The sequence below is a fragment of the Salmo trutta genome, chromosome 1, assembly GCF_901001165.1.
Source record: "Salmo trutta chromosome 1, fSalTru1.1, whole genome shotgun sequence".
In the NCBI taxonomy this organism is placed as follows: Eukaryota; Metazoa; Chordata; class Actinopteri; order Salmoniformes; family Salmonidae; genus Salmo; species Salmo trutta.
This window is the reverse complement of record NC_042957.1, coordinates 79,311,209-79,324,821: the sequence shown is the minus strand read 5'-3', so window position 1 is coordinate 79,324,821 and position 13,613 is coordinate 79,311,209. Positions and strand designations below refer to the sequence as shown.

Genomic DNA, 13,613 nt, shown 5'->3' with positions numbered 1-13,613 from the left:
AAGAACCCGATGGTCACTCTGACAGAGCTCCAGAGTTCCTCTGTGGAGATGGGAGAAACTTCTAAAAGAACAACCATCTCTGCAACACTCCACAAATCAGGCCTTTATGGTAGAGTGGCCAGATGGAAGCCACTCCTCATTAAAAGGCTCATGACAGCCCGCTTGGAGTTTGTCATAAAGCACCTAAAGGACTCTCAGACCATGAGAAACAAGATTCTCTGGTCTGATGAAACCAAGATTGAACTCTTTGGCCTGAATGCCAAGCGTCACATCTGGAGGAAACCTGTCACCATAACTACGGTGAAGCATGGTGGTGGCAGCATCATGCTGTGGGGATGTTTTTCAGTGGCAGGGAATGGGAGACTAGTAAGGATCGAGGCAAAGATGAACGGACCAAAGTACAGAGAGATCCTTGACGAAAACCTGCTCCAGAGCACTCAGGACCTCAGACTGGGGCGAAGGTTCACCTTCCAACAGGACAACGACCCTAAGCACACAGCCAAGACAACACAGGAGTGGCTTCAGGACAAGTCTCTGAATGTCCTTGAGTGGCCCGGACTTGAACCCAATCAAATATCACTGTGTGATCTGAAAATAGGTCTCTGACAGAGCTTGACAGGATCTGCAGAGAAGAACGTGAGAAACTCCCCAAATGCAGGTGTGCCAAGCTTGTAGTGCCATACCCAAGAAGACTCGAGGCTGGAATCGATGCCAAAGGTGCTTGAACAAAGCACTGAGTAAAGGGTCTGAATACTTATGTAAATGTAATATTTCAGATTTTTTATTTGTATACATTTATACAAAAATATCTAAAAACCAGTTTTTGCTTTGTCATTATGGGGCACCTGTGTGTCAGTGTAACTGGGGATAGTTTGTCAACTGGAGGCACACAGCGTATGGATCTGCGCAAACTGCTACAGAAAGTATATAGATTTAACCCTACGGATAATAAGGGTTTTCAAGAGCTTATAAGTTCTATACTGAAGGAAAATATATAAACTCAACATACAACAATTTAATTGATTTTACTGAGTTACAGTTCATATGAGGAAATCAGTCAATTTAAATGAATTCATTAGGCCCTAATCTATGGATTTCACATGACTGGGAATACAGATATGCATCTGTTGATCACATATACCTCTAATGGGCCTCAGGATCTCGTCACTGTATTTTTCTGCACTCAAATTGCCATCGATAAAATGCAATTGTGTTCGTTGTCCATAGCTTATGCCTGCCTATACCATAACCCCACCACCACCACGAGGCACTCTGTTCACATCGTTGACATCAGCAAACCGCTCACGCACACGACGCCATACACGTGGTCTGCAGTTGTGAGGCCTGATGGACCTACTGCCAAATTCTCTAAAACAACATTGAAGGTGGTAAAGAAATTAACATTAAGTTCTCTGGCAACAGCTCTGGTGGACATTCCTGCGGTTAGCATGCAAGTTGCACGCTCCATCAAAACTTGATACATCTGCAAATTTTAGAGTGGCATTTTATTGTCCCCAGCACAAGGTGCACCTGTGTAATGATCATGCTGTTTAATCAGCTTTTTGATATGCCACACTTGGTCCGGTGGATGGATTATCTTGGCAAAGGAGAAATGCTCACTAACAGGGATGTAAACAAATTTGTGCACAAAAATTGAGAGAAAAAAGCTTTTTGTGCATATGGAACATTTCTGGGATCTTTTATTTCTGCTCATGAAACACTTTACATGTTGAGTTTATATTTTTGTTCAGTGTGTATATATAAAGGTTAGCAATTATTAGTGTTCACTAATACGATCACTTTTTTAAATCACAGGTTCAGTGAAGAGCTTTCTTTTGGCAACATTAAAACAGGGGTGTATTCATTCCACCAATTCTGCTGCACAACGGAACGTTTTGTAACTGTTTGGAGTTTCTATTGGAAAAATCCAGGTAAGTCTCTCCCCGTTTCGTTCCATCTGCTTCCGTTTAAGAAATGTTTTGCAACAGAATCAGCGTAATGAATACACACACCCCTGGTCATCAAAAACAGACAGTTCCTTTTTTCTGTTAAATGTTACATTTGTTGTTTTTGTTCCGAGTTCTTCCTTAATCAAAGTTCAGTAGAATATCACTGATGCAACAACACAGAAGCATGGAGCTGGTAAAAACAAAACAGAAATACTACTGCTAAAATAAATAACACTTGCAAAAAAACATCTCTCTCACCCTCTCTTTCTCTCTCCCTCCCTCTACCCCCCTCTTTCTTTCTCTCCCTCTACCCCCCTCTTTCTCTCTCCCTCTACCGCTCTCTCTTTCTCCCTCTACCCCCTCTCTTTCTCTCTCCCTCTACCCCCTCTCTCTTTCTCCCTCTACCCCCTCTCTTTCTCTCTCCCTCTACCCCCTCTCTCTTTCTCCCTCTACCCCCTCTCTTTCTCTCTCTCTCTACCCCCTCTCTCTTTCTCCCTCTACCCCCTCTTCTCTCTCCTCCCCTCTACCCCCTCTCTCTTTCTCCCTCTACCACCCTCTTCTCTCTTCTCCCATCTCTACCCCCTCTCTCTTTCTCCTCTCCCTCTACCCCCCCTCTCTCTTTCTCCCTCTACCCTACCCTCTCTCTTTCTCCCTCTACCCCCTCTCTTTCTCCTCTACCCTCTCTCTTTCTCCCCTCTACCCTCTCTCTTTCTCCTCTACCCCTCTCTCTTTCTCCTCTACCCTTCTCTCTTTCTCCTCTACCCTCTCTCTTTCTCCTCTACCTTCTCCCTTTCTCCCTCTACCCCCTCTCTTTCCTCTCCTACCCCCTCTTCTTTCTCCCTCTAACCCTCTCTCTTTCTTCCCCTCTATACCCCTCTCTCTTTCTCCCTCTACCCCTCTCTCTTTCTCCCCTCTACCCCTCTCTCTTTCTCCCTCTACCCCCCTCTCTTCTCCCTTTCCCCTCTACCCCTCTCTCTTTCTCCCTCTACCCCCTCTCTCTTTCTCGCTCTACCCCCTCTCTTTCTCCCTCTACCCTCTCTCTTTCTCTCTCCCTCTACCCCCTCTCTCTTTCTCCCTCTACCCCTCTCTCTTTCTCCCTCTACCCCTCTCTCTTTCTCCCTCTACCCCTCTCTCTTTCTCCCTCTACCCCCTCTCTTTCTCTCTCTACCCTCTCTCTTTCTCCCTCTACCCTCTCTCTTTTCTCCCTCTACCCCTCTCTCTTTCTCCCTCTACCCCTCTCTCTTTCTCCCTCTACCCCTCTCTCTTTCTCCCTCTACCCCCCTCTCTTTCTCACTCTCCCTCTACCCCTCTCTCTTTCTCCCTCTACCCCTCTCTCTTTCTCGCTCTACCCCCTCTCTTTCTCCCTCTACCCCCTCTCTTTCTCTCTCTACCCCCTCTCTCTCTCTCCCTCTACGCCTCTCTCTTTCTCTCTCTACCCCCTCTCTTTCTCTCTCCCTCTACGCCTCTCTCTTTCTCCCTCTACCCCCTCTCTTTCTCTCTACCCCCTCTCTTTCTCTCTCCCTCTACCCCTCTCTCTTTCTCGCTCTACCCCCTCTCTTTCTCCCTCTACCCCCTCTCTTTCTCTCTCTACCCCCTCTCTTTCTCTCTCCCTCTACGCCTCTCTCTTTCTCTCTCTACCCCCTCTCTTTCTCTTTCTCCCTCTACGCCCCTCTCTTCTTATTCTCTTACTATCTCAATTTCCTCTCGGACATAACCAGAGATTACTACTGATGACAGAGTGCTGCAGAGCATCATCCCTCGTATGATTAGAGCAAACTGTCAAAAGATGGAAAACTGAAAGCCCAAGGTAATTGGGGCTGCAGAAAGACATCGTCCTCTGACACATCTCCGTCAAGCTCTGACACCTCAGCCTGCCATTTCCTTTTCACTTTGGTGTTTTTGCCGGGCTCTCTCTTTTCTCTCGTCCTCTGCTGTTCCTCCCGCTTCCTCTTTCCCTCCTGCTTCTCCTTCACTCCAGCCTCCTGTTGATGAAGGAGTTTGTTGTACTCGACGCTTGTGATGACGCGGGCCGGCAGAAGGAGTCGACGCTTCACTTTCTGCCGGTTAGATGTTTGGAAGACTGGGGGCACCAGAACATTGGCCAGGTCTGGAGAGATGAGTCCTGCAGCCACCAAAGGGTTTGTAGGTGGGGCACGCTGTCCGCAGGTCGAACAGCAGCCACCCGGGACAAGAAACGTGGTCGCTGCTGGGGTTGCGGGGGTCCCTGCAGTGGCCTCTGAGGTTGCTGCTTTGGGGTCGGGGGTGGTCGGCACCAGCTTCACCAGCTGGCTGGAGTCAAAGGCCTCTCTGTTGAGTGGGAAAATCCCTGCCTTCTTGAACCCAGCCAAAATGTTTTTCTTAGTGACCGCCTGGGGGTAGGCCTCTCGCAGCATGGCGGAGAAGTGCTTCTTGCCGATGACAAGATCACCCCGCACCAGGCCTAGACGTGCAGCATTCCTGCTGCAGTGGGTCAAAGACACTGATGTCCAATGGCTGCAACAAGTGGGTGGTATTCCTCCCTGGACACATGGGTTTTGTGGTGGTCCACTACGAGCACCAGGGGCCTCTCCTTTGGGGCGTCCTTCACGAAGAAGAGCAGCCACTTCAGGAAAAGTTCTGCGTCCATGTAGCCTTTAGGGGACACACCATACAGGGCCTTCGGTGGACCCTCGAGGGCCTCGGCCGTACAGGGGAGGCACTTCTGGAAGATTCTAAAGGCGGGATACTTTCACCAGCTGCACTCACACAGCAGTGCACGGTAATATGTTCCCTGGTGGTGTGCTGCTGCTGTTGATAGATGTGTTTCCTGTCTTTTTGACAGAGAACTTTCTCCCTGGACTTGAGCTTGTCCGAAAACCCCGTCTCGTCGCAGTTGAAGATGAGGTGCGGCTTGTGTTCTAAGCCGTGGCTGACGAAGATGGGCTCGTAGACATCAAAGAAGCCCTTGATGGCGGCAGGAGTAGCTCCCTGTACCCTGGCCCGGTTGAGAGGGTCGGGCACCCTGGCGCTCAGGGTGGCGAGCCCTGAATCTAGACCACCAGTTGTCACTCAGTCCCCTCTCCAGATTGACGACGGTGCTACGGCCACTCTCCTTGATAATGGCCACAGCCAGAGCCTTCACCACAGTCCTGCTGATAGGGAAGGCATGGTCAGCCATCCAGAGAACATAAGATATTAGGGAGTGCTCTTCCTCGGTGGTTATTGCCAGGTTGGGGTGAGGGGCAAAGGCATATTTGTTCTTTTTGTGATCTTGGAGAGTGGTGTGAGGAATCCCTGACTCACGGGAAGCTTCTCTAAGGCTCATTCCAGCTTGTACTTTCTCTCCAGCTGTCTCTCTAACTTTCTCTCCAGCTGTCTCTCTAACTTTCTCTCCAGCTGTCTCTCTAACTTTCTCTCCAGCTGTCTCTCTAACTTTCTCTCCAGCTGTCTCTCTAACTTTCTCTCCAGCTGTCTCTCTAACTTTCTCTACAGCTGTCTCTCTAACTTTCTCTCCAGCTGTCTCTCTAACTTTCTCTACAGCTGTCTCTCTAACTTTCTCTCCAGCTGTCTCTCTAACTTTCTCTACAGCTGTCTCTCTAACTTTCTCTCCAGCTGTCTCTAGTGCCTCCCTGGAGTATTGTCTGCTTTTTGTTGTCCCTTTCTTTCCATGTCCTCTTTCATTTCTACTTCCATTTAGTGACATTATTTCCTTTCAAAATACAACTTGTTTTGTTTAACGTTATTTATTATACAACGGGAATATTTCTAAACTAATAAAAATACATAATTACCGTGGCCTTAGGCTAAACATAGATCATCTAACGTTCTCCTGATTATACAAACGTTGCGCCGCGAAAATAGTTTGAAAAAGTTGTCCATGTCACTTCCGGTTCACGAAATTGTAACATTTCAAAATAATATATATATTTATGATATATGAAAAACGTCTATTAATTAACAATGATTCATGTTAGTCTATATTTAAGTGATATTTTGGTTTTAAAAATGTCCATGGTTAAATAAAATAATAACACATTACTGTATACAGTATCCAAAAACTAGTGTTTGAACATAAAGCTGTGTCATAGGAAGGCATCACTGGGTCATATGTAAAAGAAAATATGTACATTAGATATTATTTGGTAAATGTTTAATATTTCACATATATTTTTACTACCATAATTTACCAGCAGGGGGAGGTTACTGTAATCTAAAATATATTTAGGTTGCTACAATGCAACACAGTACTGTCGAGTGAAAACCAGAACCAATACTGCAACACCAGATGATTACATTAACACATCTTCATCATCATCATCATCATGACCATCAACATCACAACAAAGAAAAACAGAGCTACAGTGTTTGATACTTTCAAATATGTTTATTTATTAATACCTTTTTAAAATCACTGTTTAATGAAGATGTTCATTTTGGCAAACATTATAGCAGGTATTAAAAACAGACAGTTCCTTTTGTGTTTAAATGCTTGATCTTTGTTGTTTAGAGTTGTTCCTTAATCAAAGTTCAGACAATCACAGAAGCATGATGGGGGATAATTAAAAAATATACACTCTCTCTCTCTCTCTCTCTCTCTCTCTCTCTCTCTCACACACACACACACACACACACACACACACACACACACACACACACACACAGAGAGAGAGAGTAAAAAATACAGGCTAAAAACATATTAAGACTGCATGTCCTCTTGGGAGCCTTTACAGGAGATAGGGTGTATCCCAAATGGCAACCTATATCCTATATAGTGCACTACTTTGGACCAGGGCACATAGAGACATATATAGGTAATAGGGTCGCCATTGGAGACACACCCATACTTAAGTAGTCTGGGTTCTGCAGCGAGAGAGAGAGCTCATCACGATTTGGAATGCTAGTTCCACAAAACAGTGTTCACTATGGCACATTGTCAACCTTTTTCCCTTTAGTGGGTTTCAAATGGAGCGGTTAAACTGACGCTGAATAACTGCCAAGCAGGCAGGGAACAAAGAAAGAAAATAACAAGGTCTCGTTGTTCTGTACAAACTGGCATCCCGGCTGGAAGATACCTTCCTGGGACCTGTATGTCTCAAAGAGTCTAAGAGATAAAGAGTACTGATCTTGAATCAGTTTAGTCTTTTACATTATAATGAATAAGATTATATGGGCCAAGGGAGAACTGATCATAGATCAGCACACCTACTCCCGAGAGGCTTTGTGAATACGGGCCCTGGTCCCTACTGTAGGAGAGTTCCTGTCCACATTAACGTTTAGAGAGTTCCTGTCCGTAGACACATTAACGTTGAGAGAGTTCCTGTCCACATTAACGTTTAGAGAGTTCCTGTCCACATTAACGTTGAGAGAGTTCCTGTCCACATTAACGTTAAGAGAGTTCCTGTCCACATTAACGTTGAGAGAGTTCCTGTCCACATTAACATTAAGAGAGTTCCTGTCCACATTAACGTTTAGAGAGTTCCTGTCCACATTAACGTTTAGAGAGTTCCTGTCCACATTAACGTTTAGAGAGTTCGTGTCCACATTAACGTTAAGAGAGTTGCTGTCCCTAGACACATTAACGTTGAGAGAGTTCCTGTCCACATTAACGTTTAGAGAGTTCCTGTCCACATTAACGTTAAGAGAGTTCCTGTCCACATTAACGTTGAGAGAGTTCCTGTCCGTAGACACATTAACGTTGAGAGAGTTCCTGTCCACATTAACGTTTAGAGAGTTCCTGTCCACATTAACGTTGAGAGAGTTCCTGTCCACATTAACGTTTAGAGAGTTCCTGTCCACATTAACGTTTAGAGAGTTCCTGTCCACATTAACGTTGAGAGAGTTCCTGTCCACATTAACGTTGAGAGAGTTCCTGTCCGTAGACACATTAACGTTAAGAGAGTTCCTGTCCACATTAACGTTGAGAGAGTTCCTGTCCACATTAACGTTGAGAGAGTTCCTGTCCACATTAACGTTGAGAGAGTTCCTGTCCACATTAACGTTGAGAGAGTTCCTGTCCACATTAACGTTGAGAGAGTTCCTGTCCGTAGACACATTAACGTTGAGAGAGTTCCTGTCCACATTAACGTTGAGAGAGTTCCTGTCCACATTAACGTTGAGAGAGTTCCTGTCCACATTAACGTTTAGAGAGTTCCTGTCCACATTAACGTTTAGAGAGTTCCTGTCCACATTAACGTTTAGAGAGTTCCTGTCCACATTAACGTTAAGAGAGGTACGTTGGTAAATATTTTCCTGAACTGCACTGTTGGTTAAGGGCTTGTAAGTAAGCGTTTCACTGTAAGGTCTACATGTTGTATTCGACGCATGTGACAAAGTTTGATTTGATTTCAAGATGTCAGAGAGCTTTTATCAATGACTACGTTTTGGTTTGCACTGGCAGGACATGAAAAAACTAAAACATAAAATAAATACAATCAATAAAAATAACACGTTTTAAGGAAACAAATCACCTTTGTTTTGGGCCCATTTCTTGAGGATTCATCTTCTGCCACATTGGCCACAGAGGCCAGTTGTTGTTCCTGACCATGTAACCTGAACTGGCCAGTAAAATCACCTGGTCCTACAGTACTGTACTGCAGGGTTATAGACATAAACCAATCACCTGGTACTACAGTACTGCAGGGTTACAGACATAAACCAATCACCTGGTCCTACAGTACTGTACTGGTTATAGACATAAAGCAATCACCTGGTACTACAGTACTGTACTGGTTATAGACATAAACCAATCACCTGGTACTACAGTACTGTACTGGTTATAGACAGAAACCAATCACCTGGTCCTACAGTACTGCAGGGTTATAGACATAAACCAATCACCTGGTCTTATAGTACATAAACCAATCACCTGGTACTACAGTACTGTACTGGTTATAGACATAAACCAATCACCTGGTACTACAGTACTGTACTGGTTATAGACAGAAACCAATCACCTGGTACTACAGTACTGTACTGGTTATAGACATAAACCAATCACCTGGTACTACAGTACTGTACTGGTTATAGACATAAACCAATCACCTGGTCCTACAGTACTGTACTGCAGGGTTACAGACATAAACCAATCACCTGGTCTTATAGTACATAAATCAATCACCTGGTACTACAGTACTGTACTGGTTATAGACATAAACCAATCACCTGGTACTACAGTACTGTACTGGTTATAGACAGAAACCAATCACCTGGTACTACAGTACTGTACTGGTTATAGACATAAACCAATCACCTGGTCCTACAGTACTGTACTGGTTATAGACATAAACCAATCACCTGGTCCTACAGTACTGTACTGGTTATAGACATAAACCAATCACCTGGTCCTACAGTACTGTACTGGTTACGGACATAAACCAATCACCTGGTACTATAGTACTGTACTGGTTATAGACATAAACCAATCACCTGGTACTACAGTACTGTACTGGTTATAGACATAAACCAATCACCTGGTACTACAGTACTGTACTGGTTATAGACATAAACCAATCACCTGGTCCTACAGTACTGTACTGCAGGGTTACAGACATAAACCAATCACCTGGTCCTACAGTACTGTACTGGTTATAGACATAAACCAATCACCTGGTACTACAGTACTGTACTGGTTATAGACATAAACCAATCACCTGGTCCTACAGTACTCTACTGCAGGGTTACAGACATAAACCAATCACCTGGTCCTACAGTACTGTACTGGTTATAGACAGAAACCAATCACCTGGTACTACAGTACTGTACTGGTTATAGACATAAACCAATCACCTGGTACTACAGTACTGTACTGGTTATAGACATAAACCAATCACCTGGTCCTACAGTACTGTACTGGTTATAGACATAAACCAATCACCTGGTCCTACAGTACTGCAGGGTTACAGACATAAACCAATCACCTGGTCTTATAGTACATAAACCAATCACCTGGTACTACAGTACTGTACTGGTTATAGACATAAACCAATCACCTGGTACTACAGTACTGTACTGGTTATAGACAGAAACCAATCATCTGGTCCTACAGTACTGTACTGGTTATAGACATAAACCAATCACCTGGTACTACAGTACTGTACTGGTTATAGACATAAACCAATCACCTGGTACTACAGTACTGTACTGGTTATAGACAGAAACCAATCACCTGGTCCTACAGTACTGCAGGGTTATAGACATAAACCAATCACCTGGTCCTACAGTACTGTACTGGTTATAGACATAAACCAATCACCTGGTACTACAGTACTGTACTGGTTATATACATAAACCAATCACCTGGTACTATAGTACTGTACTGGTTATAGACATAAACCAATCACCTGGTCCTACAGTACTGTACTGCAGCGTTATAGACATAAACCAATCACCTGGTACTACAGTACTGTACTGGTTATAGACATAAACCAATCACCTGGTCCTACAGTACTGTACTGCAGGGTTATAGACATAAACCAATCACCTGGTCTTATAGTACATAAACCAATCACCTGGTACTACAGTACTGCAGGGTTACAGACATAAACCAATCACCTGGTCTTATAGTACATAAACCAATCACCTGGTACTACAGTACTGTACTGGTTATAGACATAAACCAATCACCTGGTACTACAGTACTGTACTGGTTATAGACAGAAACCAATCACCTGGTCCTACAGTACTGTACTGGTTATAGACATAAACCAATCACCTGGTCCTACAGTACTGTACTGGTTATAGACATAAACCAATCACCTGGTCCTACAGTACTGTACTGGTTATAGACATAAACCAATCACCTGGTTCTACAGTACTGTACTGGTTATAGACATAAACCAATCACCTGGTCCTACAGTACTGCAGGGTTATAGACATAAACCAATCACCTGGTACTACAGTACTGTACTGGTTATAGACATAAACCAATCACCTGGTCCTACAGTACTGTACTGGTTATAGACATAAACCAATCACCTGGTCCTACAGTACTGTACTGGTTAGACATAAACCAATCACCTGGTACTACAGTACTGTACTGGTTATAGACATAAACCAATCACCTGGTTCTACAGTACTGTACTGGTTATAGACATAAACCAATCACCTGGTCCTACAGTACTGTACTGGTTACGGACATAAACCAATCACCTGGTACTATAGTACTGTACTGGTTATAGACATAAACCAATCACCTGGTACTACAGTACTGCAGGGTTATAGACATAAACCAATCACCTGGTCTTATAGTACATAAACCAATCACCTGGTCCTACAGTACTGTACTGGTTATAGACATAAACCAATCACCTGGTCCTACAGTACTGTACTGGTTATAGACATAAACCAATCACCTGGTACTACAGTACTGTACTGGTTATAGACATAAACCAATCACCTGGTTCTACAGTACTGTACTGGTTATAGACATAAACCAATCACCTGGTCCTACAGTACTGTACTGGTTACGGACATAAACCAATCACCTGGTACTATAGTACTGTACTGGTTATAGACATAAACCAATCACCTGGTACTACAGTACTGCAGGGTTATAGACATAAACCAATCACCTGGTCTTATAGTACATAAACCAATCACCTGGTACTACAGTACTGTACTGGTTATAGACATAAACCAATCACCTGGTCCTACAGTACTGCAGGGTTATAGACATAAACCAATCATCTGGTACTACAGTACTGTACTGGTTATAGACATAAACCAATCACCTGGTCCTACAGTACTGCAGGGTTATAGACATAAACCAATCACCTGGTACTACAGTACTGTACTGGTTATAGACATAAACCAATCACCTGCTCCATTTACCCAGAATGACCTCTCTCTCTGAGACACTGACCTGCTCCATATACCCAGAATGACCTCTCTCTCTGAGACACTGACCCGTTCCATATACCCAGAATGGCCTCTCTCTCTGAGACACTGACCTGCTCCATATACCCAGAATGACCTCTCTCTCTGAGACACTGACCTGCTCCATATACCCAGAATGACCTCTCTCTCTGAGACACTGACCTGCTCCATATACCCAGAATGACCTCTCTCTCTGAGACACTGACCTGCTCCATATACCCAGAATGACCTCTCTCTCTGAGACACTGACCCGTTCCATATACCCAGAATGACCTCTCTCTCTGAGACACTGACCCGTTCCATATACCCAGAATGACCTCTCTCTCTGAGACACTGACCCGTTCCATATACCCAGAATGACCTCTCTCTCTGAGACACTGACCTGCTCCATATACCCAGAATGACCTCTCTCTCTGAGACACTGACCCGTTCCATATACCCAGAATGACCTCTCTCTCTGAGACACTGACCCGTTCCATATACCCAGAATGACCTCTCTCTCTGAGACACTGACCCAGAATGACCTCTCTCTCTGAGACACTGACCCAGAATGACCTCTCTCTCTGAGACACTGACCCGTTCCATTTACCCAGAATGCCCTCTCTCTCTGAGACACTGACCCGTTCCATATACCCAGAATGACCTCTCTCTCTGAGACACTGACCTGCTCCATATACCCAGAATGACCTCTCTCTCTGAGACACTGACCCGTTCCATATACCCAGAATGACCTCTCTCTCTGAGACACTGACCCGTTCCATATACCCAGAATGACCTCTCTCTCTGAGTAACTGACCCGTTCCATTTACCCAGAATGACCTCTCTCTCTGAGACACTGACCCAGAATGACCTCTCTCTCTGAGACACTGACCCAGAATGACCTCTCTCTCTGAGACACTGACCCGTTCCATTTACCCAGAATGCCCTCTCTCTCTGAGACACTGACCCGTTCCATATACCCAGAATGACCTCTCTCTCTGAGACACTGACCTGCTCCATATACCCAGAATGACCTCTCTCTCTCTGAGACACTGACCCGTTCCATATACCCAGAATGACCTCTCTCTCTGAGACACTGACCCAGAATGACCTCTCTCTCTGAGACACTGACCCAGAATGACCTCTCTCTCTGAGACACTGACCCGTTCCATTTACCCAGAATGCCCTCTCTCTCTGAGACACTGACCCGTTCCATATACCCAGAATGACCTCTCTCTCTGAGACACTGACCCGTTCCATATACCCAATTGATTTAAGGCATAGGTCACACAGAATGGATGCAAAAGTCCTAAAGAGGAGTTCAATTAATTGTGCCTTAGTTTGTTTCCCAAATGGCACCCTATTCCCTATGTGGGCCCTGGTCAAAAGTAGTGCACCCTATTCCCTATGTGGGCCCTGATCAAAAGTAGTGCACCCTATTCCCTATGTGGGTCCTGGTCAAAAGAAGTGCACTATTTAAGGAATCAGCTGCAATTTGGGACATACCCTTTCAAGTTCTACCCACTAGTGTGTCAACAACCTACATAGTGCACTACCGCTCCCTTACAAACAACAACCCTATTCCCTACATAGTGCACTACCGCTCCCTTACAAACAACAACCCTATTCCCTACATAGGGCACTACTACTCCCTTACAAACAACAACCCTATTCCCTACATAGTGCACTACCGCTCCCTTACAAACAACAACCCTATTCCCTACATAGTGCACTACTTTTGGCCAGTGTTAAAGGGGGACTAGGGTAGTATTTGAGACACTGACAGCGATAGATTAGCAACACTTTCTGTAAAACAGTAGATTCAGTTTTTAT

General features: G+C 44.6%; 2 protein-coding genes across 19 annotated transcripts; both read right to left on the bottom strand.

The window, feature by feature from the left end:
- Positions 1-6,292: 6,292 nt before the first annotated feature.
- On the bottom strand, positions 6,293-8,536 carry LOC115200000 (probable basic-leucine zipper transcription factor S). Its single transcript, XM_029762673.1, has 3 exons — positions 8,396-8,536; positions 7,576-8,288; positions 6,293-7,185 (listed from the first exon to the last, which is right to left on the bottom strand). Exons 1-3 carry the CDS (start codon positions 8,534-8,536, stop codon positions 7,131-7,133), a joined length of 909 nt encoding a protein of 302 aa, XP_029618533.1. The 3' UTR covers positions 6,293-7,130.
- LOC115208649 (uncharacterized) lies at positions 6,300-13,377 on the bottom strand. Of its 18 annotated transcripts, none has more exons than XM_029776970.1 (11): positions 13,228-13,377; positions 12,652-13,151; positions 12,357-12,620; positions 12,021-12,294; positions 11,526-11,963; positions 11,191-11,322; positions 10,902-10,943; positions 10,683-10,770; positions 9,222-9,533; positions 8,970-9,017; positions 6,300-8,499 (listed from the first exon to the last, which is right to left on the bottom strand). In XM_029776970.1, exons 1-5 carry the CDS (start codon positions 13,282-13,284, stop codon positions 11,706-11,708), a joined length of 1,353 nt encoding a protein of 450 aa, XP_029632830.1. In that variant the 5' UTR covers positions 13,285-13,377; the 3' UTR covers positions 6,300-8,499; positions 8,970-9,017; positions 9,222-9,533; positions 10,683-10,770; positions 10,902-10,943; positions 11,191-11,322; positions 11,526-11,705. The 18 variants fall into 18 exon arrangements, with proteins under 18 accessions (XP_029632830.1, XP_029632725.1, XP_029632749.1 ...); XM_029776865.1 differs by lacking the exons at positions 10,683-10,770; positions 10,902-10,943; positions 11,191-11,322 and adding exons at positions 9,758-10,179; positions 10,360-10,407; positions 10,507-10,594 and having other exon boundaries at positions 9,222-9,577; XM_029777013.1 differs by lacking the exons at positions 10,683-10,770; positions 10,902-10,943; positions 11,191-11,322 and adding exons at positions 9,714-10,179; positions 10,360-10,407; positions 10,507-10,594 and having other exon boundaries at positions 6,402-8,499; positions 9,222-9,577; positions 12,021-12,315; positions 12,466-12,553; positions 12,673-13,151.
- Positions 13,378-13,613: the final 236 nt, after the last annotated feature.

What these genes read in the sequence shown, in the direction of transcription:
- LOC115200000 (XM_029762673.1), bottom strand. Translation starts at nt 8,536, where the DNA reads ATGTCTATAACCCTGCAGTACAGTACTGTAGGACCAGGTGATTTTACT. An exon ending in GAAATGGGCCCAAAACAAAG is followed by an intron (nt 8,289 to 8,395) that starts GTGATTTGTTTC and finishes CATTGATAAAAG; the next exon opens with CTCTCTGACATCTTGAAATC. An exon ending in CTCAACGTTAATGTGGACAG is followed by an intron (nt 7,186 to 7,575) that starts GAACTCTCTTAA and finishes TAATGTGGACAG; the next exon opens with GAACTCTCCTACAGTAGGGA.
- LOC115208649 (XM_029776970.1), bottom strand. Translation starts at nt 13,284, where the DNA reads ATGTCCCAAATTGCAGCTGATTCCTTAAATAGTGCACTTCTTTTGACC. An exon ending in TTCTTTTGACCAGGACCCAC is followed by an intron (nt 13,152 to 13,227) that starts ATAGGGAATAGG and finishes ACCAGGGCCCAC; the next exon opens with ATAGGGAATAGGGTGCCATT. An exon ending in TCAGTGTCTCAGAGAGAGAG is followed by an intron (nt 12,621 to 12,651) that starts GTCATTCTGGGT and finishes TCAGAGAGAGAG; the next exon opens with GTCATTCTGGGTAAATGGAA.